This window comes from Aedes albopictus, chromosome 1 (assembly GCF_035046485.1).
Source record: "Aedes albopictus strain Foshan chromosome 1, AalbF5, whole genome shotgun sequence".
NCBI lineage: Eukaryota > Metazoa > Arthropoda > Insecta > Diptera > Culicidae > Aedes > Aedes albopictus.
In genome coordinates this window covers 89,663,062-89,689,399 of record NC_085136.1, presented here as the reverse complement: position 1 = coordinate 89,689,399, position 26,338 = coordinate 89,663,062, and the positions used below count along the sequence as shown (strand labels likewise).

Genomic DNA, 26,338 nt, shown 5'->3' with positions numbered 1-26,338 from the left:
TCGATGATACCTTAATAATTTTTAATAATTCATCCTGGATTATTTTCCTGGCCGCACTTAATGCACACTTTTTTACTGAAATTAGCGTGTGGTGTATGGTCGTAATGAAAACGTTGTTATGGTAGCATTCGGACACCTACCTTGCAATCCATGATCAATTCGGCACATTTTAGCAAAAATATGTCTAGAAATCGATTTCCAAACACCAACGCATGCGGCATATTCCCGTGTATACATATTCTGCAGCGCTCGCTCCAGCATCGCCGCACCGTTCATGGGCATCGGCTCTCCCTAGGGTTGAAGTTGCGTTGATTCGCCGGGAAGAATATTTCCATCTGTGCAAATCACCTTCCATCGAAAGATTTGCTAAGTCTTTCCAATTTCACAGTTTTCCTCGACAGCCAGACAAATAATGGCAAACGGCTTTTTACGTATCAGTTTCATCATTGATCACTTTAGGCACTTCTTTATTTGTCACTTGTTTTCATGAATTTGAAACTCCAGTTTCGCTTTTTGAACTTTATTGGCTTTAAATCACCCGCGAGCACTTGTTCACTTTAGCCTCAAACAACGCGCGACTACTAAAAAACGATCCCGGTATCCGCATCAGTTCAATTCCCGAGTTCTAACAAAACAAATAAAAAACAAATCAATTCGATACAACGATTCACGTAATGGTTCATGGAATCGATCAAATCTGCAGGGGTGTAACTTTTTTCTTGACGATAAGTTCTGGAGCTCGATTTGAATAGGTCGTATGTGCTTTTGTCGATAAAAAAATCGATCAGTCGGATTCGCTTATAACAGCGCAAATCATTAAAATTGATCCAAGTTGATACATACAGCAGAATCCTCACAAAACAAACATTCCGTTCCAACATCAAAAGTCTTCAAAATATCTCCCATATTGCTACAATAACTAAACTAAACTGATCGAAATTTATATCGACAAAAGCACATACGACCTATTCAAATCGAGTTCCAGAGTTGATGAAATATTTCGACAATGATTTTTCATTAGGGCCTAACTGACTTGATCGATTTCTCTTCATCGACTCTCTCTTTCTCTAATAACTTGCTCAAAACAAACAAAACCATTATTCTTCTTGTTTCTATAGCAAGATGCAGTCGTCTGCTTCGTATTTCAACCAAAAAATCTTTGGAAAACTCAATACACGTTATTTAATAACACAAAGAAAGGATCGGTGAAGAGAAATCGACAATGTCAGTTAGGCCCTTATGAAAAATCTGTGTCGATTTCTGTTTTATTTTTATTATTCACTGTATCATAAAATTTATGATTCAGTGATTATAACATGAATAGTTCACCAAAAATTTAGTTCGAGAAAAAAGTTTGTTGATAATAACGGCAAATTGACAAAATCTACAACTGCCAACTTTGGTTAGTTTCAACTACCGCGATAAGTAAATTCAAACCAATATTTAATTTGTGCCAAATTCAACCTGAAATTCCGGTTGAATCAAACTGAAATTCGTTTGTGTTTACTAATATTTTTTCTCCGTGATTTGATGGCAGCGCAGGAATCAAATGCACGAATACGGTGGTGATTAGACATCCGGCGTATTATTTGATGGCTATATCTATTTGTCAAACAAGCAACGTTCATAGTTTTATTTCAGAATTTAAAGAGAAAACCCATCTATGGGGTAAAGATTGGTAATGTAACAGCCGTCAAACTCCGATAAACCTGAAGATTTATGTTCATATTTTTCTCCTTTCATTTGCTCAATTCATTTTTTTACTCTTCCTGGTGTTTACAGTCATTGCACAATTATGGGTCACTCTATCACAATTATTGGTCAGACGGTTAACCATGCAATTCAAATGGAATTGACCCATAATTGTGGGTGACCCGTGATTGTGATATGACTGTACATTGGATTTTTTTTTGACAAAACGGCGCAAATTTAAGTAGGGGTATATAGAGCAATAATTGGTTGCATTATTGTTTGCAATAAAGCTTTAAACAACGACTCTATACACGGAACTACAAATCAACCCAAATTTAAGTTGTTTTGACGCAATCCCGGTCTTCCGTGGAATAACTCAAATTTGCGTCAAACAGCGAAAGTGGTGAGTGAGTAGTTCTCGTTTGAGAGCGGCAAAAAAATTAACCCACTGGTAAGTTATTTTCACCCAACGGAGGCCTCAAATGACGCAAATTTGGGTTAACTCAAGAAAACCCAAATTTGGCTTCTTCCACGGAAGAGCAGCGGATGCGTCGGTGCTTCTCTCTTTGTTTTCGACAACATTGCGGTGGGGCGAGGGAGAAAACAACCCAACTTTGAGTTAAAACTAAAAGCAGTTTAGCCAAATTTGAGTTTTTAAAACTTATTCTTTGGGTTTTAATATTTTTCCGTGTAGAACTATATTGAACTGTCAAAAACCCTTAAAGCTTCGATGCATTCATAATGTACGTTAAATGCATCAATACTTGAAAAACGTTGAAAAAAAGTTATCTTGCATTAGCTATACTGGAAAAATCCCAGAAAGTTTACTTGGTGAAATTATTGTAGGAATCCCAGAAGAAATATTATGCTTTTGGTCGAAATACGAAGTGACCGAACGTGCGAAAATTGATTTTTAACCTACTTAGAAATGTCGCAACTCAATTTGGATTAGTGCATATTGTTGCTCTTAATTAGCTTAATGATGCGCAACAGAAAAAATAGATTCAAATTTACTTCGCAGCTGCAACTTCGCATGTGCTTCTAGCGACGACTTCGATTTGGTGGTGCGACGATAATCAGAACGACGATAAATCAGAAGTAGCTCCCGAAAAAAAATCGGATGAAGTTTCTGGAGGGATCTCGGAGAAGTTTTTAGAGGAATACTGAATGAAGTTCTTGTCAGGGATCTTGTAGGATTCCTGGAAGGGATTTAGAAGGAATTCCTGAAGAACTCCCAGAAGATACTCCGGGAAGAATCTCGTATGAAATTCCAGGAATAAATCCTTACGGATTATTGCAAGGATTTTTTGAAGGAATCTCGCTCGGTAAGAATTTCTGATACAATTTCCGAAAGAACTCCTAGAGAAATTGTGGGTGAAGTTGCTAGTATTTACAGGAATACCATTTGGAAGCCCAAAAAAATAAATCCAGAGACATCTCAAAAGAAACTATTCGGAGAATCTCGGATGAAATTCCTGGAGGTTCCGGGGACTTCTTGAGAAATTCTGGAACAAATCTCTTGAAGTCCGAACGTAAACAAAAAGGTCACAAAACATCATAAACTTAGAAAAAAAATCTTTAGCAACCGCGGCTTGCATTGTCCTATAGGCTGTACCTATTCAATTGTTTCTGGGTGAACCCGAATTGTGGGATTCTAGGAAAGACGTTTCGTTTTCTCGCTTGCTTTAGGGATTTCTTCAAGTTTCTTTCAGTTTCGAAATTCCTCTAAATGTTGGTGTGTGAAGAATTAGCATTAAGTTAAAATTCACAAATACAAAAAAAAACTAAAAAAAAATCTAAATGTTGGTTCCGAGATATCTCCAGGAATTCTTTCTGGGATTCTTTAGGGATTCTTCCAGGAGTTTCTTCTGCGATTCCTAATGATATTCCAGAGTCTCTTTCAGAGATTTCTCCAGAGATTCCTTCCGAAACTTTACCAACTTTTTCCGAAACTTTTCTTCTGTAATACTTTCGTGACTTCCAGGATTTCTTCAGGAATTTCATCCTGAATACCTCCAGGAATTTCGTTCCGGGATTGCTCCTTGAATTCATTCCAAGATTCCTCAAAAAATTCATTCCGAGATTCCTACAGGAATTCTTTTTAAGATTCATCAAATATTTTTTTCTTGAATTCCTCCAAGAATTCCGGGATTCCTCCAAGAGCTGCGGGATACCTCTAGGAATCCCTTCTCGTGAAAAAATTAAACTCTTGGAGGTGTCCTAGAAGGAACAATGTTCAGAAGATTTTGAAAATATGACGGCAATAAATATTGCAGGAGAAAATAATTCTAGAATGTTTCTATAACAAGATGTAACTGATCTAGATCGATTTAATTATATCTAGATCAGTTTGGATGATTCTAAAAGATAATTCAAATAAAATCAATATAAGTTCCCAGAGACGAGATGCCTCTACGAAGCATTCCCAGAGCACAAGGAGATTTTTTCAATAAAGATAGGATCCTAAACAAGCAAAATTACGTAATTAATAAACGGACCCTACACAGATAAAAATAATGAGATTTACACGTCATGTAAACTTAGTAACATTTTAGTCATGTAAACGGTTTACATGATATATCATGTAAATTTGTGTTATATGTCATGTAAATACTCAGAGTCATGCTGATTTACATGACATATAATGGAAGTTTACATGATATTTTATGACTTTTACATGATATGTCATGTAAACTTGTGTGATATCCCACGCTCCAATCATGTGCATCATATGTCACATAATCTTACACTCTTTTTTCGATCTGTGTAAGGCCACATGTAATTTTTTGGCAATCCTGACGTTCTAGAAATAACATTCTTTGATTTGAAAATGAAATTTGGAATAAAAAATTGTGATTCGATAGTACGTACGTTTCGATAGTACGTACACTAAACGAAGCGGTGGTGTACGTACTATCGAGGTATGCCTGTACTAAATACAGTTGAATTAGAGACTCTAATTTAGAGTTATGATATAATGCACTGGTACAAACACTGGCAAACGTCAAAGCGATCGAACACTATGTCGTGAATGGCAGAGTAAAGGAAAGACGACTGCCTCTGGTGACGGTTTAGAATATACTGATTTATTCAGCAAAACAGAATTACTATGATCTATAATTTGGGCTATGAAGGAATAGAAACGCGAATTGGGAGTCGTGAGTTCGAGTCTCATCGAAGTACGTGGATTTCTTTTCATAATTCAAATCTCAATTTGTTCATCGAGCACATGTTTCTGTTGTGTACATGGATGTCAAAGCATTTTCAACAGTGTTATTTTTTTTTTGTTAAATTAGAATGATAAAAATATTACACTACACATTTTATAATATTTAATGTGTAAAATCAGGTTGAAAACATGAAAAAATAGTACTAATTACCGAAGTTATAACAATTTCTGTAAAACGTGTTTTCTTTAAAGAGGCTTGCCGTAACTCAATGTCATCACATTGCCTTGTGGTGTACTTGAACGGTCGGAATAACAAAAATTTGCAAAGAGGAACTATTTTTCTAAAAAAAAATACTTTTTTTAAACCAAAAAAAAAATATATAAAAAAATATAACACTGATATAAACATTTTGACGAAAAATATTGATCGTTCAAGGACATGACACATAAATAACAAACACTTAAAAAAATGATTGAAATCTGTTGTAAACTGATTTCGCAATCGTAGTCACCGCATCGACGTTTTTGGAAAAACATGACCTCGAGATAATCGCGTTCAAGATTTCAAATATGCTCAAAAGGAAGCGAGCTTGAGCTTGAGCTTGAGCTTGATTGACCGCCCGTAGATGCTACTCCAGTATCGCCAGACCAGCTACACTCACACAAGGAACCAATGAGATATCTGCCGGGGACTAGCAGGCATCTTCAGTGTGTGAGCGTTGGTGATCTTCTATTTTTAGGCGACAATGGCGCCTGTCACGTCAGGTTGCAGGTGAATGTGTGTGGGGATTGGTAAGGAAGTGATGATTGCAATTGTTTGTATCCACATCGGACCGAATATACCTCTGCGTCAGCACAAATTCATGTGGATGTCGGAGTGTTGGTGGGACTTGGTTGGCAGAAGGTTCACACATTGGTACGTGGACATCAGGGTAAGGTGATAGAATTGTTTGTTTTTTATTATTCCGAAGATCTGCCGCACAGTTCGCTTGATTGCATAACATGTAGGTGTTATCTAATAGGATTGAGACACTGTGCTGTGAAAGTTTGGAAGGAAGGGAAACGGCCTTTTCAACCGTTTCTGTTCTAGCGATGGCTATGAACATGTGAATATACGTGAGTGGTATATATAGAGAGGAGGGAGAAAGTATATAGAAAGATACAAAAGTTGAAGGAAAGGGACGGGCCAGGGATTGAACCCAGGACCTTCTGCATATGAATCAGAAGCGGTAGCCACTAGACCACCAAGCTCGTCATTAAATATGCTCAAAAGGAAGCGAGGTGCTAAACGCTATATCTTTGCTTCTGCTGCTTTGACACAACAGTCTTAAAAACCCATACTTTATGATAAAAGAATAAAAAAAAAATCTCGACCTCAACATAAATATATAACCCCCTAGGAGAAGTGATAACACTGACGAAGTGATAAATCAACAAAACCACGTAAAACGGATATCTTTATTGAGTATAAGAAATATAAAATCACATAATGTCAAGTATAAAATGCAGTTGGTTAAGAATGTATATTGTAAATATAGTTGTCAAAATTATAAATTGATCTCGAAAGGCATTACAAATAGACAATACGGTAAACTGTTCTGTTTCCGCTTACAAACATTGAACATAAAATATATGAATATAAAAAAATGGCACTTAAAAATAATATCCGGCACATCAGTAGTCATCCAGCTTGGCCAGGAAGCCATGCTGCTGCTGTTCCAAGATGACATTATCGTCCAGCTTGTAGTGCTTCTGGCAAAACTCTTCCAAACGCTTGCACGCTTCGACGATCATGCCCTCCGGAACGGTCAGCACGATGCGCACGTAGTTCGGATACTCGAAGCACTGGCCCGGAAGGCAGAACACACTCTGCTCGGCCACCAGCGCCTGGACGAACTCCAGATCCGTCTCGAACTCGGGGAACCGCCCGATGTCGATGCCGATCATCATGTACATGGCCCCGCCGGGCATGATCGGGCGCAGACCACGGATCTGCTTGATCGACTTGTATGCCAGTTCGGCATGTCGCTGTAGGGGTGGGGAAATGTCTGGTTAGGGGTGTGTCGAGGTTTGATGGAATGGGGGAAAAACTTACATAAAGTGTTGAAACCAAATCATCGTAGAACGCTGGGGGAGTGTTCTTCAGGATGTCGGGAAGAGCACCCTGGACCAGGGTGTTAGCTCCGAGGATCCGCGCGGACAGATTGGCCAGTCCCTTGCGAACGTCCTGGAACAGGTTGTCCCGATCGTGAATCACAATCCAACCCATGCGCCATCCGGGAACCAGAAAACGCTTAGTCAGTCCACCGCATGACAGTACCGGTACCTTCTTGGATAGCGAACTGACAGCGTAGAACTCCTGACCCGGAAATACGAAATGTTCGTAGATTTCGTCGGCAATGATGGGCAAATAATGTTTCTCGGCAATGTCCAAGATGGCTTCCAGGTGGCTCTTGCTAAACACGCTTCCGCACGGGTTGCTCGGGTTGGTCACGATCAGGGCGGCCGTGTTGGCATCAATCAACGATTCCAGCTGTACCAAGTCTACTTCCCAGTTCCTGTCCGGCATCAAGTCATAGTAACGGCACTCGACTCCGAAGCCCTCGGCCAGGGTACGATAGATGGAGAAACCCGGCCTGGGGATCAGTATGTTCTGGCCCGGCCCGGCTAGCACCGAGAGGCACAGGTCCAGCGCGCAGCTGGCGCCACTGCACAGAATGACATCGTTGGCCGTGACATCGCCCTGGTGGGATACGTACTCGGCGACGGCTTTGCGAGCCTCCGGGAATCCCGTGCTGGGACCGTAACCGTTGTGGGATCCGTCCTGTACCACACTGCGTAGGGCGTCGACGATCTCCGGCGCTGGCTTGAGGTTACCGAATGTGGTGGGATCACCTGTGAACGGGGGGAGAAGAAGAAGGGTGGAATTGTAGAATTTTATGTTTCTATATTATTTGGATAAGGCGTCTAAAAATCAGATAAAAAATGCTACGTCATTTATGTAAGCTCCCTATTGGGTCATCCGATGTCAGTCAGGGACAGATGTCACTTTCTCTGTATTATCGAGTTCCAAACTTTGGTTGGAACTGGATCAGATCACAGTTTCAACCCCAACCCGGCTTGGGTTCGCCTGTACTGCATTTTTTTTTCTACTTAATGGTAAGTTTCCTGTTCTCAAGTAGAGCGCTCAAGCAAAATTCCTCCTTTTTCCGTAAGTATTTAATTTTGACATTTGTTTACCTAATGAGCCATTTTACGAGACGTTTCGGATCAGCTGATCGCTCATTTCATGAATGAAAATTTGACAGGAGGTTGCGCCCAAGCCCGTGAGTGTTAATATCAATATCAACACTGTTGTCGTTTCGTAAAATAGACTATACTGTATTAATAATACTGTATAGGGCACTGCATTGTTTTGATTTTGTTTGGGATTTTGACGTTTCGTGGCCTTGTTGTTTACAAAATTTCTGTAAGAGTGAAAAAGAAGGAGAGACTTTCATGCAGTGCCCTATACTGTATACCTAATACTGTATACTGTAACAGTAGACGTTCGATAAGTGCAACATATTTACGTTTCAGTTACCGAATGGAATTCGCTAACTGCAATGACTGACAGCCGTCAAACAGTTTTCAATTGGGTTCTTTAGGGGTATCCAAATTATTCCATAATCGGAATCTCCGTCCAAAATGTAGTCGAAATCCAAAGTTTCATCATTTTTGGTGCCCTGGAACTATTTTTAAAATGCATTTAAAGTTTGTATGGGGATTTTTTTTTGTTCGAGATGAACTGTCATTTTATCGATTGAACTGTCATTCTAGCCACAAAAATAAAAACTGTTTTGTTTATTTAACCATCAAAACAAAGGTATTGGAACGCAATAAAATCACTTTAAACTCAGAAAAATGAGCTGTTTCTAGGATACAGAAAATAGCAATATTTTTTTCACTAAACAACCCAATTGCTGTTGGACGCATCCAGAATGCACTCAAAAACATCGCAATGCAGCTGTAGTACATCCGAAAAACATCGAAACTCTGTTGACGTTTTGATTTTGACAGATAGCGGTGCGATAAGTGCAAAATTGTTGCACTTAGCGGACTTGCAGTTAAAAAGCATTGCAGTTAAACCGTTTGCACCGAGCGAACGTCTATACTGTATCATTTTAACGCAACGATGCTGTAAGAAGGATGTGAAAAAAATTGACAATTCTTCCGTGAGTTCTTTGCGGGATTCATCCTTGTGGATTTCCTTAAACAGTATCTTCTGGGAATGCCCCAGTTTTAGTTTTGTTATGCTTCTGAAATTCTTCCAGTAGTTCCTTGAAGAGCTCCTCAAGTCGTTTCTTGAGGGATTTCTACAACAGTTCCTTTTGAGATTCTTCCAGAAGCACTTTCTGGGTTTTCTCCTAGGGTTCTTCCTTCTGTGATACTTCTGAGAATTGATTCTAAAATTGTCCCAAGCAGTTCCCCAAGAATTCAGAACAGTTTTCCGGAAATTCCTTCGTAATAACTCCGTAGTAATAGTTTTTTTAGAATCTACACAGAACTTCTTCCAGAAGTACCCCGGGAAGTTCTTAAGGAGTTCCACGAGAATTCCTCTAGGAGTTTCTAGGACATTTCTACAGGAGTCCCCGGGAATACCTCCATGACTTTCACAGGAATACATCTAAAAATTAAACGGGATATTTATAGAAATTCCTCAAGAATTCCTTTAGCATTTTCAGCCAAATTCTTTCCAAGATTTCCACGAAGTTTGTTTCAGGAGTTCAAGATTTCCCCAAAAAGTCCTCCAGTAATAATGCCCGGAAACTCACCCAGCAGTTTCCCAAAAATATTTGCACAAGTTTCTCACAAAAAAATCATCCATAGTTTCCCAGAAATTCCTCCAGGAGTTTCCTTAGAACTCTGCCAGGAATGCCCTGAGAATTCTCTCAGGAGTTCCCCGGTATTTTCTCCAGGAGCTCCCCGGTAATTCCTCCAAGAACTCTCCGGGAATACCTCCAGTAGTTCCCTGTGTTTTTTTTCCAGGAGCTTCCCGCGCATTTCTCCAGGAGTTCTCCGAAGATTACAACATGAGTTCCCCAGGAATTCCTCCATAAATTCTCCGAGAATACGTCCAGGAGTTCCCCAGAAATTTACCGGAAATTCCTCCTGAAATTCCCAAGGAATTCCTGCAGGAGTTCCCCAGGAATTCCTCTTGGAGTTCCCAGGAAATTCTTCCAGGAATTCCCCACGAATTCCTCCAGGAATGCCTTCAAGAGTTCCCCGGGAATTCATGTAGTATTTAGTTCCCCGGTAATTTCTCCAGGAGTTTCCTGGAAATTCCTCCAAAAATTCTCCGAGAATACCTCCAGAATACCACCATACAAAAATTCAGCTCACTACTTTCAATCTAGTACTTCACCGATTGCTTCATATTCCCTGGGAACTCCTTGAGGAATTACCGGGGAACTCCTGAAGAAATTCCCGGGGAACTACTACATGAAATCCCGGGAAACTCTTGGAGGAATTCGCGGGGAGCTCGTGGAAGAATTTCCTGGGAACTCCAAGAGGAATTCCTGGGGAACTCCTGCAGGAATTCTCCTAGAATTCCTCCAGGAAGTCATCGGGATTTCCTCTAGGAATTCCTCGGGAATTCTTCCAGGAACTCCTCGGAAATTCCTTCAGGAGTTCCTCGGAAATTCCTTAAAATTATTCCAAGATTTCTCCTAGAAGATTTTTTTAAGAACTCTTGGAGATATTCCCCTCCTCGAGAAGTTCCTAGAGAACTTCCTAGAGAAATCTTGAAGAGGTCCTGGAGATCTTTCCGAGGAGTTTCAGAAGAATTCCTAAAGGTATTCCCGTGAAACTCCAGGAGGAATTCTCGGGGAACTTCTTGGGGAAATTTCCGAGGAACTCCTGAAGGAATTCTCGGGGAACTTCTTGTGGTATAGGTATTCCCGAGAAACTCCTCGAGATGTTTCTGAGGAACATCTTGCAGAATTCACATGGAACTCTTGGAGAAACTCCTGAGAAACTTCTTGATAGCTTCCCGGGAAACTTCTCCAGAGTTACTCATGGAAATCCTGAATGAATTTCCTGTGAATTCCTAAGAAAAACTACCGGGATCTCCTAGGAAAATTGCCGAGCAACTCCTGCAGGAATTCGCGAAGTTATGGAGGAATTTCGTGGAAAAATTCACGAAGAACTTCTGAAGAAATGCTCCAGGTACTTCTGCAGAAATTTGCGGGGTACTCCTGGAGAAATTTCCTGCGAACTCGTGGAGAAATTCTCGAGGAAGTTCCGGAGGAATTCCCTAGAAACTTCTGAAAAATAAATTGCCAAAGAACTCCTGGAAAACAAATCTGAAGAAATATCTTGAGGAATTTAAATGGAGCTCCTGCAGGAATTTCCGAGGAACTCCTGGAGGAACTTCTGAAGAAACACCTGGAAGAATTTTATAGAAAACTTGGATAAATTCCCAAGGAGCTTCTGCAAAAATTCCCGGGCAACTCCTGGACCTTTTGGTTATGTTTCAGCTTAGGTTCCAGCATCCTTATATGTTTCTGCCACCACTAGCTTCCTCTGAAGCTTTCCAGAATTACCATTTTCTGTCCCGTATTGGTATTACAGTAGATGTTCGATAAGTGCAACATGTTTACGTTTCAGTTACCGAATGAAATTCGCTAACTGCAACGACTGAAAGACGTCAAACGGCTGTCAATTGTTGTTGGACGCAGCCAAAATGCACTCAAAAACATCGAAATGCAGCTGTAGTGCATCCGAAAAACATCGCAACTCGGTTGACGTTTTGTTTTTGACAGATAGCGGTGCGATAACTGCAAAATTGCTTGCAGTACTTGCAGTTAAAAAGCGTTGCAGTTAAACCGTTTGCACTGAGCGAACGTCAACTGTACAGATTCTCGGAATCAAAAACCTACTCACAAAACATTCTCAGTGAACTGAAGTTGCTTGAAATTTACAGCAAGAAAACCGCGCTCATTGCGTTTTGCCGCAGCGGCAGCTTCGGGGAATTGTTTTAGTATTGTCGCCGCGATTGAAACTCGAAGTTTCCCCACACGCTACAATCAAATTTTCTCCAAATCCATAGGTAAAACCTAACATCGAACGCAGTGCGCTAGGCAGCGGATCTGGCCCTCTATCCAGCGCACTTCACCCGACGTATGACATGACTGACAGCATCGCAAGATAGTGCCATCTGTTGGAAAAACTTTTCGGCTGCGACTTACTCATCAACTGCGAACGCCTAAGTAACTTTGATTTTAAAAGTTTTACGTGACCGTTACTCTTCTCCTATCCTTTTAAACAGTACTTACCAAGTGGAAACTGGCCTTAAACGTTTATTATAGGCTCATGCGCCAATAGGGCACTGCATTGTTTTGATTTTGTATGGGATTTTGACGTTTCTTGGCCTTGTTGTTTACAAAATTTCTGTACGAGTGAAAGAGAAGGCGAGAATTTCATGTAGTGCCCTATAGGCATAACGGAGCCGAACTCAAGTGTGCTGCAATTTGTATGACTTTTGTTTATTTACATATTTTTCGCCAATCCAGTTCCAACCCAGGTTAAAATAGAAAAACGACATTAGTTTTTCTCGGTTATGTTCTTCGAGAGAGATATTTCTGAACTTGTTCCACATTGTTCAAAATTTAGGATTTCCAAAGCACCTCTGGGATGCTTTCAAGATTCTTCAGGGATATTATTTTCTAGGAATCTATAGTATTTTGAAATGCTGTACTTATAGTTGCAGTTACAGTTCGTGACAAGTTAGCTAAAATTTATCTAGATGAAACCTGAAAATTCATTTCCACGAGGCGTAAACAACGCCGAAACATTGTAGGACACAAATCAGTTCGAAGGGAAATTTTCCATTGATCGAAGTTCAAGAGAATACATCTAGGTAGTTGCTACGGAAATCAATAAATATGGAAACGAATTACTTCAATTACCATAACCAGTCGATTGGCTAGCAGTATTTGAATTCACCGGCGCGCTCAGTTCACATCTGGACAATATTCAAATATGCGTGTAAAGCAAGCGCAAACGTCACGCTTCTTGTTTACATCCTTCACCGACTCTACTGGGGTGCTGTGAACGAACGCCATTCGAAAACAACTCCGCTGCTGTTTTTATGCATTGCAGATGCACCTTGAGCGTGCATTTTGTTTTTCGATCGGGGTGCAACAAATTCACGATGAATCAACAACATTCCTGGAAAAGTACTTGGCGGCGTAACGCGTGTGCAGCGAGCGTCCTAAGCGAAGGAGGCGGTTGGTATTTTGTTTACCACCGGAGCTTTTGGCGCATGAAAAATAAGCTCCCGCGTGCGCAACCGTCGCGTCGCGACGCAGTAGGGTGGGCTTTCCCCACAACGTCAGCGTCAGACGCGCGGCGACGACGACGACGACGCTTGTCGTCAATCAAAATCAACCAATCATCTGGCGTCGCATCTCGACGACCGGGGGTGACTTGAGTGCTGCTTTTTTCGGGCAACGACGAACCTGTTTTTCGTGTTGGTCTCCCTGCCTATAATGTTTGCTTGGCTGGCAGATTTCATCGAGTTTTTTGCAATTCCTGATTCCTGTTTGCTTTTTTTTCTCGTTTATATGTCCCGCTGACCCGCGCGCGAGTTTGTCCAATTTGGTCGTTCGTCATTGGTGCCCGGTTGGTGGCTCGTCTCCGGATCGACCAATCAGCGTCGATTGTCATCATTATTCGTTGATTGCGAGCGGGGCGATGCCGTACGACGCCCGGGCGAAGGAAGAAGAGCAGTTTTCGTTTTCCACCACCGTCGGCAGGCTGTTGCCAAGGAGGTGATGGCGCGCTTCTGATGACGTGATACTCGCGCGCGCATCGAACGACCAAAAGGATATTACGGATTTTGTTTTCGCAGCGCTGCTGCTGGCTGTGCGAAATGGCGTCGTTGGCGCGTGGATCGAGAAAAACAACTCACTTCATCTCGAAGGAGGGAGGGAAAGGTCGAGTCGCAAAAATAAAAAGGAATGTCGTTCGAGGTTTGTTTACGACGCCACTGCAGTTTCGGGGAATATGGGTGTTTGTAATGGCGATGTTTGTTGTCGAATAAAGCTGATTTTGCGTTAATCAATAAGATTTAGCTATCATCCTTACTGAAACTGAACCTGCATCTCAGCTTATGAGTACTTTTCTAAGCTTCTACTTTGAGACCACCGAATGTTTCCCATACAAAATGGTCAGTTTATATCCTGTATGCTCCTGTTAGTATCCTACATACACTTTTCGCCATTTTGCGATCAACTAGCGCCACTTTGAGCGCTTCGACTCCTGTTGATATGCCATGTTTAACTAACCATGTAAGACACGCTTTCCACGGTTACCACCCGGAAGCGGCAGACATTTTCTTCTCACTTTAAAGACCTATCGGTAGGAAGCCCAAGTCACTCACTCCAGTGATTCCAGTGAACCCTGGCGTCCAGTTCATTAGCGCTTCAACGACACAGACCAATGTCACGACGCGTTTCAGTCGACTAGCCCCCGACGACATGTGTCTAGCCTCGTTGTTCCTCCAGTCAACATCGCCGTAGCTGTAGTGCTGACGTGACTTGAACTACAGTGTTAATCACCGCGTTCCATATTCCTTCGTCACTGCACATTCATTCGACGATATTGTGTGCGTTGTTCTTACGCCAGTTGTAACATTGCAGCCATTTCACCTTGTGGCTACGCAAACCTTGGGCAACTGAACAATACATGCTACGGTGTTTCTTCAATGCTCCGGCACTCAGAAAACATCAGTGACCTTGTATGACCGGAGCTGCACAAGAATTACCTCAAGCACTCATGCCCAGACAGGAATTGAGCCATGTGGAAGTTAACCTCCCCGTGTGTTGTGGTGACCCACATCAAAAGGTTGGAATTAGACGATGGGTTCATCTAACATTGACAGCGTTGAGCGTTGTCCCACTACTGCTGCCACTTAAGTAGTGTGCTGGTTCGCTCTCTCTTCCGAACTCATCTTGTGCCTCAATCCCTGTAGCGCTCGCTATCTTCTTCCAGTACAAGGCAGATAGGAATCATCCCGGCTATCACGCACACTGTATCTGAGGAAATGGTTCGATATGAGCTCGACACGCGTATTACAATCAGTCTGATTGTACGATTCAGTTGGACTCCAGTCTTCAATGCCACCAACCAAACTGGGTCTGCGTACCGGATGATTGACGACGATACACTCGCTAGTAACCGCCTCTTGTTGCACTGTTGATCGCAGAGTTGTTGGGCATGATTCGGAGTAGTGCTGAGATCACTGCCTTGGTCTTCTTGCAGATGTAGTCGACTGTTGAAGGTCAGTCGATAGTCCAACATCACTCCCAACTCGCCGACCATGATTCTTGCACGCTATATTGCCCCCCGGGTACTGATAATTACCAGCTCGGTCTTGTGGTGAGCTAGCGATAACTCCTTACGCTTCCAGTCTTTCACAGCGTCTCTTGCCTCCGTGGCCAGTTCTTCGACTTCTCCTTGAACTCACATATCACTAACAGCACCACATGGTCCGCAAAGCCAACAATCCTGAATCCTCTGGGAAGGCTCAGCTTTATAAAATCGCCGTACATGGAATTCCACAGTGCCGGGCCCAAAATTAATCCGTATCGAACGTTTCGAACGCTCGCAGTAATAACAAAACTCTACCTCCCGGAGTCTGTTTCATAACTAAGGGTCGATTTCTTCACCCTGGCTTAAGCGTTAATCCAGGTTTAACTATATGGGTAAGCCTGGCTTACCGTTTAAGCCGAGGTGAAGAAATCGGCCCTAAGTGTGCAATCTTGAATACAGCTTTTCAGGATCTGGCACAGATATTCCGACACCCTCAACCTGTGTAACGAATCGGCAATTGCTACCCAGCTGGCACTGCTGAAGGCATTTTTGACATCCTGGTCGACCACCACGCAGTAACGATTTCCTCTTCTCAGTTGCTTAAGTATGTGACGTCTCCATAGCATCCACAACTGATCTGATAAGGACTCTACTGTAGATCTGCCGGAATCTGAACTGTATCCCTAACGGGCCGTTCTCGCACTCCGTATACCGTGTACTAGGACCACTTTTCCCAGCAATTTACGGCCGATAAGCTGATAGATCTCCGATGGACCTAAATCTTTTCCGGGCTCCTGCCGGCTGGTACAGTAGGACCTTTTATCTTCGACAGAGCTACTTTGTATGCATTACTCTATGGAATCTCATTGGCCTTGTGGCAGAGACCATCCAGACAGGCTTTCTTTGCTTTGTTCAATGCAGCTATTGCTGCTTTACAAGGTAACCTTTCGTTGTCTCCTTTCATCGTCATTACTGCATCCTTCTTGTGCATTATCTTCTGCATCATCCTTCTAGCTCGAAAGCACTATACAGGCAGACCAGCGTGCTGTTCGCAAAGCGACTGTTTCATGGATATCAAAAGATATTATAGTACAAGATACAGATTGTCGCTCTCGTCGCTGTCCGCAACATCCCGGGGCCACGTCTGTCAAATGATTTGTTTACACGATCAGCTGCTGACGATGGAAGGCTAACATGTGAAAGCGTCTGAAATAGAATATTTCAATCTCCATACAAAGTGACCAAATCTTTTGTATTTTCAATACTAAAATTGATGCTGCAAGTAATCTGAATCGAGTATTAGTTATGGATTTTTTATTTGATTGTTTAACAACTATTTAATGAAAAAATAGTTCATTTAGTTTTATGAAACTTGAAATCCGCTTGTGCGAAAAAGTATGTTGGGTTGCAATCAAATGTTGGGATAGAAACATCGAGAGGCAAATGAGAGACACTAGGGATCCCAATGCAAATCTCGCTGATTGTCGTCGATGATCAGCATAATCGGTGTGGTGATTTTGAGACATCCACATTCAGCTTTGACAGATATGTACCTGGGATGTTGCGGCACCTGAACAATGGTTACACTAGCGACAATCTTTATCTTGTACTATAATATCTTTTTGGATATCCCATCCTTGGCATTGTTATGAATTGCATGCTCGGAATAGTACCGCTACCAGCTCATCTGCGTGGGGGTTCAGAAAATTGTCCTCCTGCCTTAGCGCATTCACAAACACGTCCTTATTAAAGATCGCTGTTTTCCACCTCCGTTCGTTCAGTTGTATTCTACTTGACTTCATTCAAGCCCTGCCTGCCTCCAAGATGGTACCGGAGCGCTTGATGGTCACTGTGAGTGATTCCTCTCATCAGCACAGGACTGCAAAAAGTGACGTCGACGATAGACTATCGATATTCCCTGCGATACGTGTTGCTGCTACCTTCCTTGGCGATGTCAATGATTTCCCATTTAGTTTGCCATAAGATATGGCTGCCTGCTGCAACGATATTCTCCCCTGGTTGGTGTTCACCAGTACCGGGGGCATCCTTGTGTTTCTCGAAGCTCTCGGCCTTTTCGGCGTAAAACAGGATGTATTTGCCATCCCCTGGGGGATACTTCCCACAACGATCACTTTTTCTACAGTTGTAATGGTTTCTATTCTTCGCGCTTCTGATGTTTGGCTTGCAACACTGACAGATGCTGACAGTCTTTGGCAGCTGATAGCAAGTTTAATAGCTCCTTCTCAGCTGTTTCGGCTCTCTGTGCCATATCATTCCACTACTTCACTGCCGATCCAAGAGTCCCTTAGATCAGTGGTTACCAAAGTGCGGTCCGTGGGCCGCACGTGGTGCCGAGTTCTCTATGTTGCTTATATCTTAATCACCAACGCGTTTAAGCCCTTGTGCACGTTGTTTCTTTATCGACGTATTCGTCAGCCTTGCTATCAGCTTTTTTGCTGCCTCTACCCTTGGTAGTTTTGGTACTCTCGACCACACGTTGTGCTGCTACTCCTACTTTTGCGCACGTTGATTTCGCAAATATCACTTCAGTGGGATCCCACCAGAACGCGATTTTTTCACAAATTTCATCTCTCAATTTGTCAATTAGCAACATTTCGTGCCTTCTAATTACCAATTAGAAAATATTACCAAGACATACCAGCAAATCTGGTAAAATGCCAGTAAAATGGGCAATATGTATCATTGTGATCACTTCAGTTTGTCCATTTCACATTCACGCCAGTATTTAGTTAAGTCTTTGAAATTAAGCAATACATGATTTGTACGTTTGTATCCTTACTGCAGAATTTCATGAAAATTGGTGCAGTTTCTTCATTTGTAACTTGTGACGTAGAGGGTGTGGCAAGACCATTCATTCCATATTCACGTAAAAAGTAGCACATTAAGCCGAAAAAAGTCCAATTTCGAAGAACCTTGCGACAAAATGTCCCAAAGGTGGTATCACATTTCCCGGAATGCCATCTCCCGGAATGCCATTTCCCGGAATTCCATTTCCCGGAGTGACATTTCCCGGAATGACACATTATCCGGAATGTCATTTCCCGGAATGACACATTTCGCGGAATGCCATTTCCCGGAGTGACATTTCCCGGAATGATGCTGGATCATTGAGGCTGAACTATGTTACTTCAGAACGAAAGTGTCAATAGGCCGAATAGGATATTACAGGTCGGATGACTTTTTGGTGGATTGCGTGTAATCTTCTTGGCAGTTGAACTGGTAGTGAATTCAATCATAATCCTCAGCTTTAATTAGCACAAAAATACCACATCTCCTTTTCTTTATAATTGGAAGAGCTTTTTATCAAGCCTTTAATATATAAAATGATTGAATTTGATTTTATCGTGCCCTCATGGTTGTCCGTGAGGGAACTTGATTGGCATATTCTCATCGGACCAACCAGCCGGTTGTCTGTGATAAATCGATGATGTTTTAGTCGAAAGCCCTTCTCATCCAACATAGCAAAGTACATACCAAAAAAACAACAAATGCAACCAACCTATCAGCCTGTACTTCATTTTGAAGTTAACTACCACAGCTTCAAAAGGACGGCCACTGGGCAGTCTAATGGAATGGTATTATTATGAAACACATACTGCCTATGATCGCATATCAGTTCCATATTTGCTGGGTTTCCTATTCGTATGACAGTTATGCGATTATAGGCAGCATACACCTCGAAAGAACAGCCTATTTTTAAAAGAAGGAAAAATCTCTGATGGGAAAGTTAGTAGAGTGGCGTCAATAGTACAGTATAGCAGCCGAGTTGAATGGCTTGATTGTCATAAATGCATATACATACTACTAACTCTCTCATCAGAGATTTTTCCTTCTTTTAAAAATAGGCTGTTCTTTCGAAGTAAATGTATACAACATTAGCAATTCATTTAATTAGGATGCAATGATACTGTAATATTGACCACATCACAAACTCTCCCATCAGATATTTTTCCTTCTTTTGAAAATAGGCTGTTTTTTCAAGGTGCACATACCTCGAGCACATATCAAAATCAAACTATTCGACTAGGCTGCCCAATGTCCGTCCTTAGAAGCCATTAAGCCATTCAATTCATAAACCTAGCACGCTAGCTCCCTAATGACTTGATACTTCATTTCTCTAAATTAGTAATTCTGGGAAATGTCACTCCGGCAAATGGCATTCCGGGAAATGGCTTTCCGGGAAAATGATCATTCCGGGAAGTGGCATTCCGGGAAATTATCATTCCGGGAAATGTGTCATTCCGAGAAATGTCATTCCGGGAAATGTCACTCCGGGAAATGGCATTCCGGGAAGTGGCATTCCGGGAAATGCGATACCACCGTCCCAAAAAGTTACCTTAGGCCTCTAGCTGAGCTGGAGCTTAAAAAGAAACAAGAATCTTCACAGCACCCATGAACCGGAGGAAAAGTCAACAGATAAATGACATTCACATCTTAATATGAACATAGATTTTAACATGGGAATTTTTCAGTATCATTTCTCATTGGTATAATCGGCATCGAAGACACCATTACTTACCTAGGTGTATACTTAACAACTTATTGTTTGTTACAAACTAAGAAACTTTTTGTTCATTCTAATTACAACCCTCTTCAAGAACAGTTCCTTAAACGTTTCTTCCTTCGGACGACTCATAGAAGGAAGTGGTACACGGAATAATTCCGTTTTCCGGAACCGGGTACGGAAATTGGAAGTTCCGTGTGGAATCAAGTCCATCGAGCTGTTGGATGCGGATACCAAGGACCCATCAGCTACTGCGGAAAGCCAAGCCTTGTTTCAGGAACTGGACAACAAAAACGGCGAATATGATCAGTTACTTCATCTACGATGATCTTCTGGATCTGATGCGCGAAAAGACCACTGCGAAGCAAATCTGGACCGTTTTGGAGAAAGTGTACGCCAAGTAGTCGGTATCCTCGCAAACGTTTATCCGGAAGCAGCTCGCAAGACTGAAAATGGCGAAAGGTGCATCTGTCAAGGCTCATTTGAAGGTGTTCGACGAGTTGGTGAGGCAATTGAAGGAAACCGGCGCAAAGCTAGAAGAAGCCGACATGATCTCTCAACTGGCAACTGACGGCGTGGGAGTATTGAAAAATCTTGGAGAAAAAGACCTTACCCTAGAAGTTGTACGCTGGCTGAAGAGTTGAAGAAGTAAAACAGAATGGTTGTACCGTGACACGCAGCGATGATCAATAGTATTTTTGTCAACTTCGGTTTGCGTACGTCTCGACATCAGTTATTCCGTGGATATCTTGCTAGGTATCAACAGAACCCTATAAACTGTCATTGGCAAGCCATGAAGAGAATAGCTACCTGAAAGGGTCAAAGAACTTGAAACTAGAATGTACCAGAACAAACTACTCTCACGCCCTGAGATTCTGATGTAGATTGGGCCCGGATGCACTTGAAAGGAAATCGGTCAGTGGCTTCATATTTCCAGTCTTCACGGTCAAGTCAACACGGTTCCATGGACCAACAGGAAGCAACAAACTGTAGTGTTGTCATCCAGTGAAGCGGAATACGGCGCGTTGAGCCTAGCTTTCTCGGACGTATCTGGTTGAAAGGAATCCTTATGGACCTGGAAGTGATGTCACCATACGAACCATTCATTATCTATGAAGATAATCACAGATGTATCTAGATGGTTATAAATGCTGAATGTAAGCGAGTAAAACACAAAACACATCGACTTCAAGCACCATTTCTTCCGGGACCGTGTGATCAAAGGTACGGTGAATATTGAACCAATCCCAGAAGATGTAGGTATTCACAAAGCACTAAATATTGGACATCTACACTAAATACTACTCATTTTCAAGAGCTTCGTAAACTTCTTGGATTAGCTGTGAGCGCATTGCAAGTCGCGGTTGTTAAGATATATTTATAGTTTATTGCATTGCTAACTGGACTGCGACAAAGTGCGGAATCTCAAATAAAAGTGCGATATTGCATCAAAACGTTCCGGTGTCTTCACCGCACTTATTCATCACGAGCTAATGAATAAGTGCGGTGAAGACACCGAAACGAGCTGACGCAAAATCGCACTTTTATTTGAGATTCCGCACTTCATCGTCGCACTTATAACTGCGCAATGCGCAATATCTAAGTTTTTGGCTTTTATCTAGGTTTTCGTGGGTTTATTGTTTATGATTCGGACTCAGACACATTTCATTTGCCAGCCATGGGTGGTTTAATTTGACTCAAAATTTGGCATGCGCGAACGTGGGAAAGTGTGCTAATTTATGACTCTATGATGACGGAACGATGGCACCCCTCTAGAAGGTCCTTTTGAGATTCCCAGTTCTTGATGAGTTTCTATCGGGGGTTTATTTATACTTCATTCAGAATCTTCTTCTGAGAATCCAGTTTTTTTTTCTGAGATTCCCAAAAGATTCCATTTTCCAGGAACTCCTGTTGGAGGAAAATCAAAAGGAACTAGCCGAAGTTTTACTCAAAGAAATCCTGTAGGTTCTTCATGAGGAATGCCGTAAATAAAAACTGCAGGAGGAATTGCTCAAAATACCCCCTACTAAACCAAGGGGCAAGACACTGTGCAATCCGGGGTAACTTTAAGCAATGTTGAGGAACTATTTTCGATCGAATTCATTCAGAAACATCCTTAAAATGCGGAAAATCTGACATGACTGCTCGATTTTGCTCTGGTATCAGGCAACACAAACCAGATAAAACTAGTGTAATCCAGAGGAATGCTGATCTTCATCAGGATCTGTATTAATTCCAATCGGAACTTTCGGAGGAAACCAAAAAAGAGTTCCTGGATGTATTCTGGAAAAAGGTTCCTGAAGAAATCCCGGAAGCAGTTTCTGAGAAGAATCCAGAAAAACTTCCCGTGAGAATCCCGACAAGAGTTCCCAAAGGATTCCTGGAAAAAGTTCCCGAAGTAATCTACGAAGGAGTTCCTGAAGAATTCCGTACAGAATCCCAAAAGAAATTCCCGGAACTCGTGAAGCTGTTCCAGAAGTAGTTATTGAAAGAATCCCGCAGAAGTTGGAGGAATACTGAAAGATGTTGACGATTCCTGGAAGGATCTCAGAAAGAATTCCTGAAGAAATCCTAAAAGGAACTCCGGGAGGAAGGAATCCCCGACGGAATGCTAGATGCTGGAGCTTCTGTAGGAATCTTGGAAGGAATTCCTGAAGCAATCCACGAGAGAACTCCTGGAGGAATCCCGAAAGAAATCCCAAGTGAAATTGCTGGAATTTCCAGGTATATTTTCCAGAAATACCTTTTGGAAGTCAAAAAAAAATCTTCTGAAGCCATGGGGTCTCCAGTTAGCCTAGTGGTTAAGGCTATGGGTCGCCAATCCGGAGACGGCGGGTTCGACTCCCTGGGCATAGTGTATCATTGTCCTTGCCTCACAATATACAAATTCATGCAATGGCAGGCAAAGGAAGCCCTTCAATTAATAACTGTGGAAGTGCTCAAAGAACACTAAGTTGAAGGCAGACGAGGCAGGCCAAGTCCCAGTGGGGACGTAGAGCCATAAAGAAGAAGAAGAAGAAGAAGCCATTCCAAAAGAAACTATTAAGAACTAGCCTGCAGGATTCCCGGAGCTCCTATAGAAATCCCAGAAGAAATCCCTTTGAAGTTTCGGAAGGAAACTCAGAAAGGACCCCAGAGGGAACTTTTGAAGGGACCTCGAAAACAATCTCACATGGGGCTCCCTGAAGAATCACACAAGGAAATCCTTGAAGATTTCTAGAATAAATAGGAATCTCATAAAAAAAAAGCTGGGGTAATCTGAAAAGCTGAGAATTACAACTCTCCTCATAAGAAAAGTTAAACATTTCTTCAATTTCAACCACTGTGTTTTCCTGCTCATACAAAGGGGAATGACATATCCTTTTTTAACCGGAAAATGCGCATTTATCCGTTTCTAACCGTCGCTAACCGCTGCTAAAGCAGCAGTTACACGCGGTTAACGACGGTTAGCAACGGATAAATGCGAAGTTTTCCGGTTAGCAAAGGAAGTGTCATTCCCCTTGTGCTCATATCAAGATTTTGGAACAATTTCAAAGAATTAGACCTACCACCATTATTTATGAACCACCAGTCATTAAATGAAAAGCAAGTCCATTACTGAAAGTAAAAATCACATGACAAATGTATGTTTTCGATTGCAGAGAGTTCAAGATGTTCTTTAGCGTTCAATTCGATTTCACAAACACCATGCTTACGTACGCAATTCTACTGAACTGGAAGTTTTTGCTCTTTCGCCAAAATATTTGCATTCCCCCAAAGTGCACAAAAAGTCGATGACAATGCAAGTAAATCCACCCCTCTAGCCCCAGGGAACCTACTCCCGAAAACAGGGGAAAAAAAACGCCAAATCCGGCAAGTCATAAAAACGCTTCTCCCGGTGAAGATGGAACTTGTTTTCCAGAGCGCACAAGCCCATCGTCAGCCATATCAGGGGATACCGGTTCGATTTGCGCATCTGATCGTATAAATACATTCAGCAGCCACCGCACCGGCGCACGGTAATCAGCGAGGCCACCGCACCACCCGATAGGGTGTCACTGGGATTGTTGGCCGGTTGGTTAGTGTGGTGAGGTTGCTTGCTTCGAATCACGCCACTTTTGGGGGTCAGTATTCGTTTGGCGGGTGCAAAAATCTGCGCTGAACTCACCAACAACTGATCGCGGATGATAATGCAGAGACACAACAACAGCTCGTCGAACGGAGAGAAAAAAAACTAACCGGCAGGTTTCGATTTATTTGATTATGTTGATGCGATGGCGGCCGGCAGGTTATTAGGCTGCGGGGACGTCGTCGTCAACCGGTCAACCGGGCAACAAAACCGATGGCACGTGGAGCTTTTTTTCTCGGCTCTCAAAATGCTCCTTGGGCGCTGACTGACGGTAACATTTGGTAAACCCGAATAACCTGTTCCGCCGGCTGGACAACGGTGGACACACTTTCGGCTAGATGAAATTTATTCATGAGGAGTGATAAAAAAATCATTTGCGTTTGATAATTTATGCACTCGATGGGTAGATGGATGTAAATTCTTCGACTGTAGCTGTAGCTATGGACGGACTTCTGATAGATTAAGGTGAGAAAGTAGTCTCCTAAAGAATAAGAAAGGAACCTGCACTAGCAGTCTAGCTTGAATCGATCGAAACTGATATCAGGCAGTTTGGAGACATGGTGCGAACAAGATTGATGAGATTATCTGAACATACCATGGATTACAGATTTGGATAGTGGGCAGATCACACAAACATGGTAAACTCTCAGCTCAGTTGTTTTAAATGGCGGATCTCATTTTCAATTCAATCGTGACCAAAAATAATCGGTATTACTTGGTTATATCTGGTTATTTTATGCTAAGCAAGGACATCAGATTAGCAATTTTAAGACGAGGTTCGGCACTCGGACGATCATCAATATTTTTCACAAAAGAAGCACACATTTGTATAATAATCTGTAATGCCATGAAGAGCAGTCTTTTTACCCTTCTTACACCCATAAGAAGGGTATAAATATCGCTCGAAAAACCGACTTTCGATCCGAGGCCCGGAGGGCCGAGTCTCATATACCAATGAACTCAGCTCGACGAACTGAGCAAATGTCTGTATGTGTGTGTGTATGTGCGTTACAAAAAAAAAAGTCACGCACGTTTCTCAGCCGTCTGTCAACCGATTTGAGTTCTCTTGGAAGCAAATGAAAGCTACTACATCCTACAGGGTGTCGACTCAATTTTGGAAATCAGATTCCCTGACTTTCCCTGACTTTCCAGTCCATTTCACTGAAAATTCCAGGTCATAGAAATCTAAGCTTAAGGGTGTCTACTCATGTGATAAAATAAAACTCTTTTAATTTACCCGGTTTTTCTAGGAGTGGAAAATAGAAGAAAAACACAAGGCCAGATTTTTTCCTAGAAATTTAAGGCATATTGGTAGTCTTTTCTTCCGAATTTTTCTACCTTATACGGTATGCTGGAAATAACTTTTATGTACATCAAAAACTCCTTAATTTAGTTGAAAATCCATTAAGAAAGTTAATTAATATTTTTTTAAAATAAAACGCAAAAAATGACAATTAGCATATTCGATGGACGTTAACCCTAGAACATCATTAGAATGGCATCTTGATTTTGTTTTATTAGTTAAAGCTATTCCATATGTTCAGATCCCGTGGCTGCAATTTTGTCGCAAATTTAACATGTTTGTTTTGTATATTAAGTTCCCATAATGAAAAAAAAACTCAAATATAAACACTGGATTTCCGCCAAGCACTCGCCAACAATTCTTGAACAGGAAGTTCATCCAAAAGTTTTGATATATAATTACTGCTACTGATGTAAATAAGTACACTAAATATATTTGAAACATCTGAATGTAGCTTTTAAACTTTCGTCATGTGTAAAAAAAAACCTTTATGAATCCTGTAACTTTCTATGGAAAATTATCTAAGAGGTCTGCCACAATGCCGTCAAACTCACTTTGAACTTCTTCAGATGTTTCGAAATTTCACCAGCTTATTTTTCTAGATATTATGTTTTAACAATAGTTTAGCTCCATCAAACACTTTTGCATAGTCGTATGGATTTTCTTGCTAAACTCTACCTGATAACACTAGCATTGATTGGAAATCTGTTTAATCCTACAATACGATTACAGGATGCTTAACAGATTATGTTTCGAAATTCTGCCCAAAAAAATCAAAAACTGGTAATTGCAGCATGAATTCCACATGAAGGACTTTTAGGAGATTGATAATCCAGTCTCCGTTACATACTATCATCTTGAAATAGCTGAAACTTTTCAAATGCATTTCAGGAATGGATTTTCAACATTTTCAGAAGTTTTTCTAGAATCTTCTCATCAACCAGTATAAAGAAAATGTCTTTTCTGTTTTATTGTGTATTTATCTTCTTAAGTCTCAAACAATTTGCAAGTGTTTTGGGATCATCGGTAAACTCGTCACTAGATGCTTTCCATATTCTCATCGGAATTTTTGATATTTGGCCAAGAAACATTTAACAAGTTCACCCAAATTTTAAATTTTCATAAATTTTCTATAGTTTGAGAATACGACAGAAAACTATAATGAATCTTAGAGAAAAAATCTAT

The 26,338-nt window shown here is 41.6% G+C and overlaps 1 protein-coding gene across 1 annotated transcript in view; it reads right to left on the bottom strand.

The window, feature by feature from the left end:
- Positions 1–6,305: 6,305 nt before the first annotated feature.
- The window catches only part of LOC109427406 (tyrosine aminotransferase), a 35,032-nt gene continuing 14,999 nt past the window's right edge, over positions 6,306–26,338 (bottom strand). Inside the window, exons 2-3 of the mRNA XM_019702948.3 lie at positions 6,957–7,756; positions 6,306–6,889 (exon numbers count right to left, since the gene is read on the bottom strand). Coding sequence (XP_019558493.2) covers positions 6,536–6,889; positions 6,957–7,756 — 1,154 coding nt within the window. The 3' untranslated portion in view covers positions 6,306–6,535. The remainder of the gene's footprint in view (positions 6,890–6,956; positions 7,757–26,338) is intronic.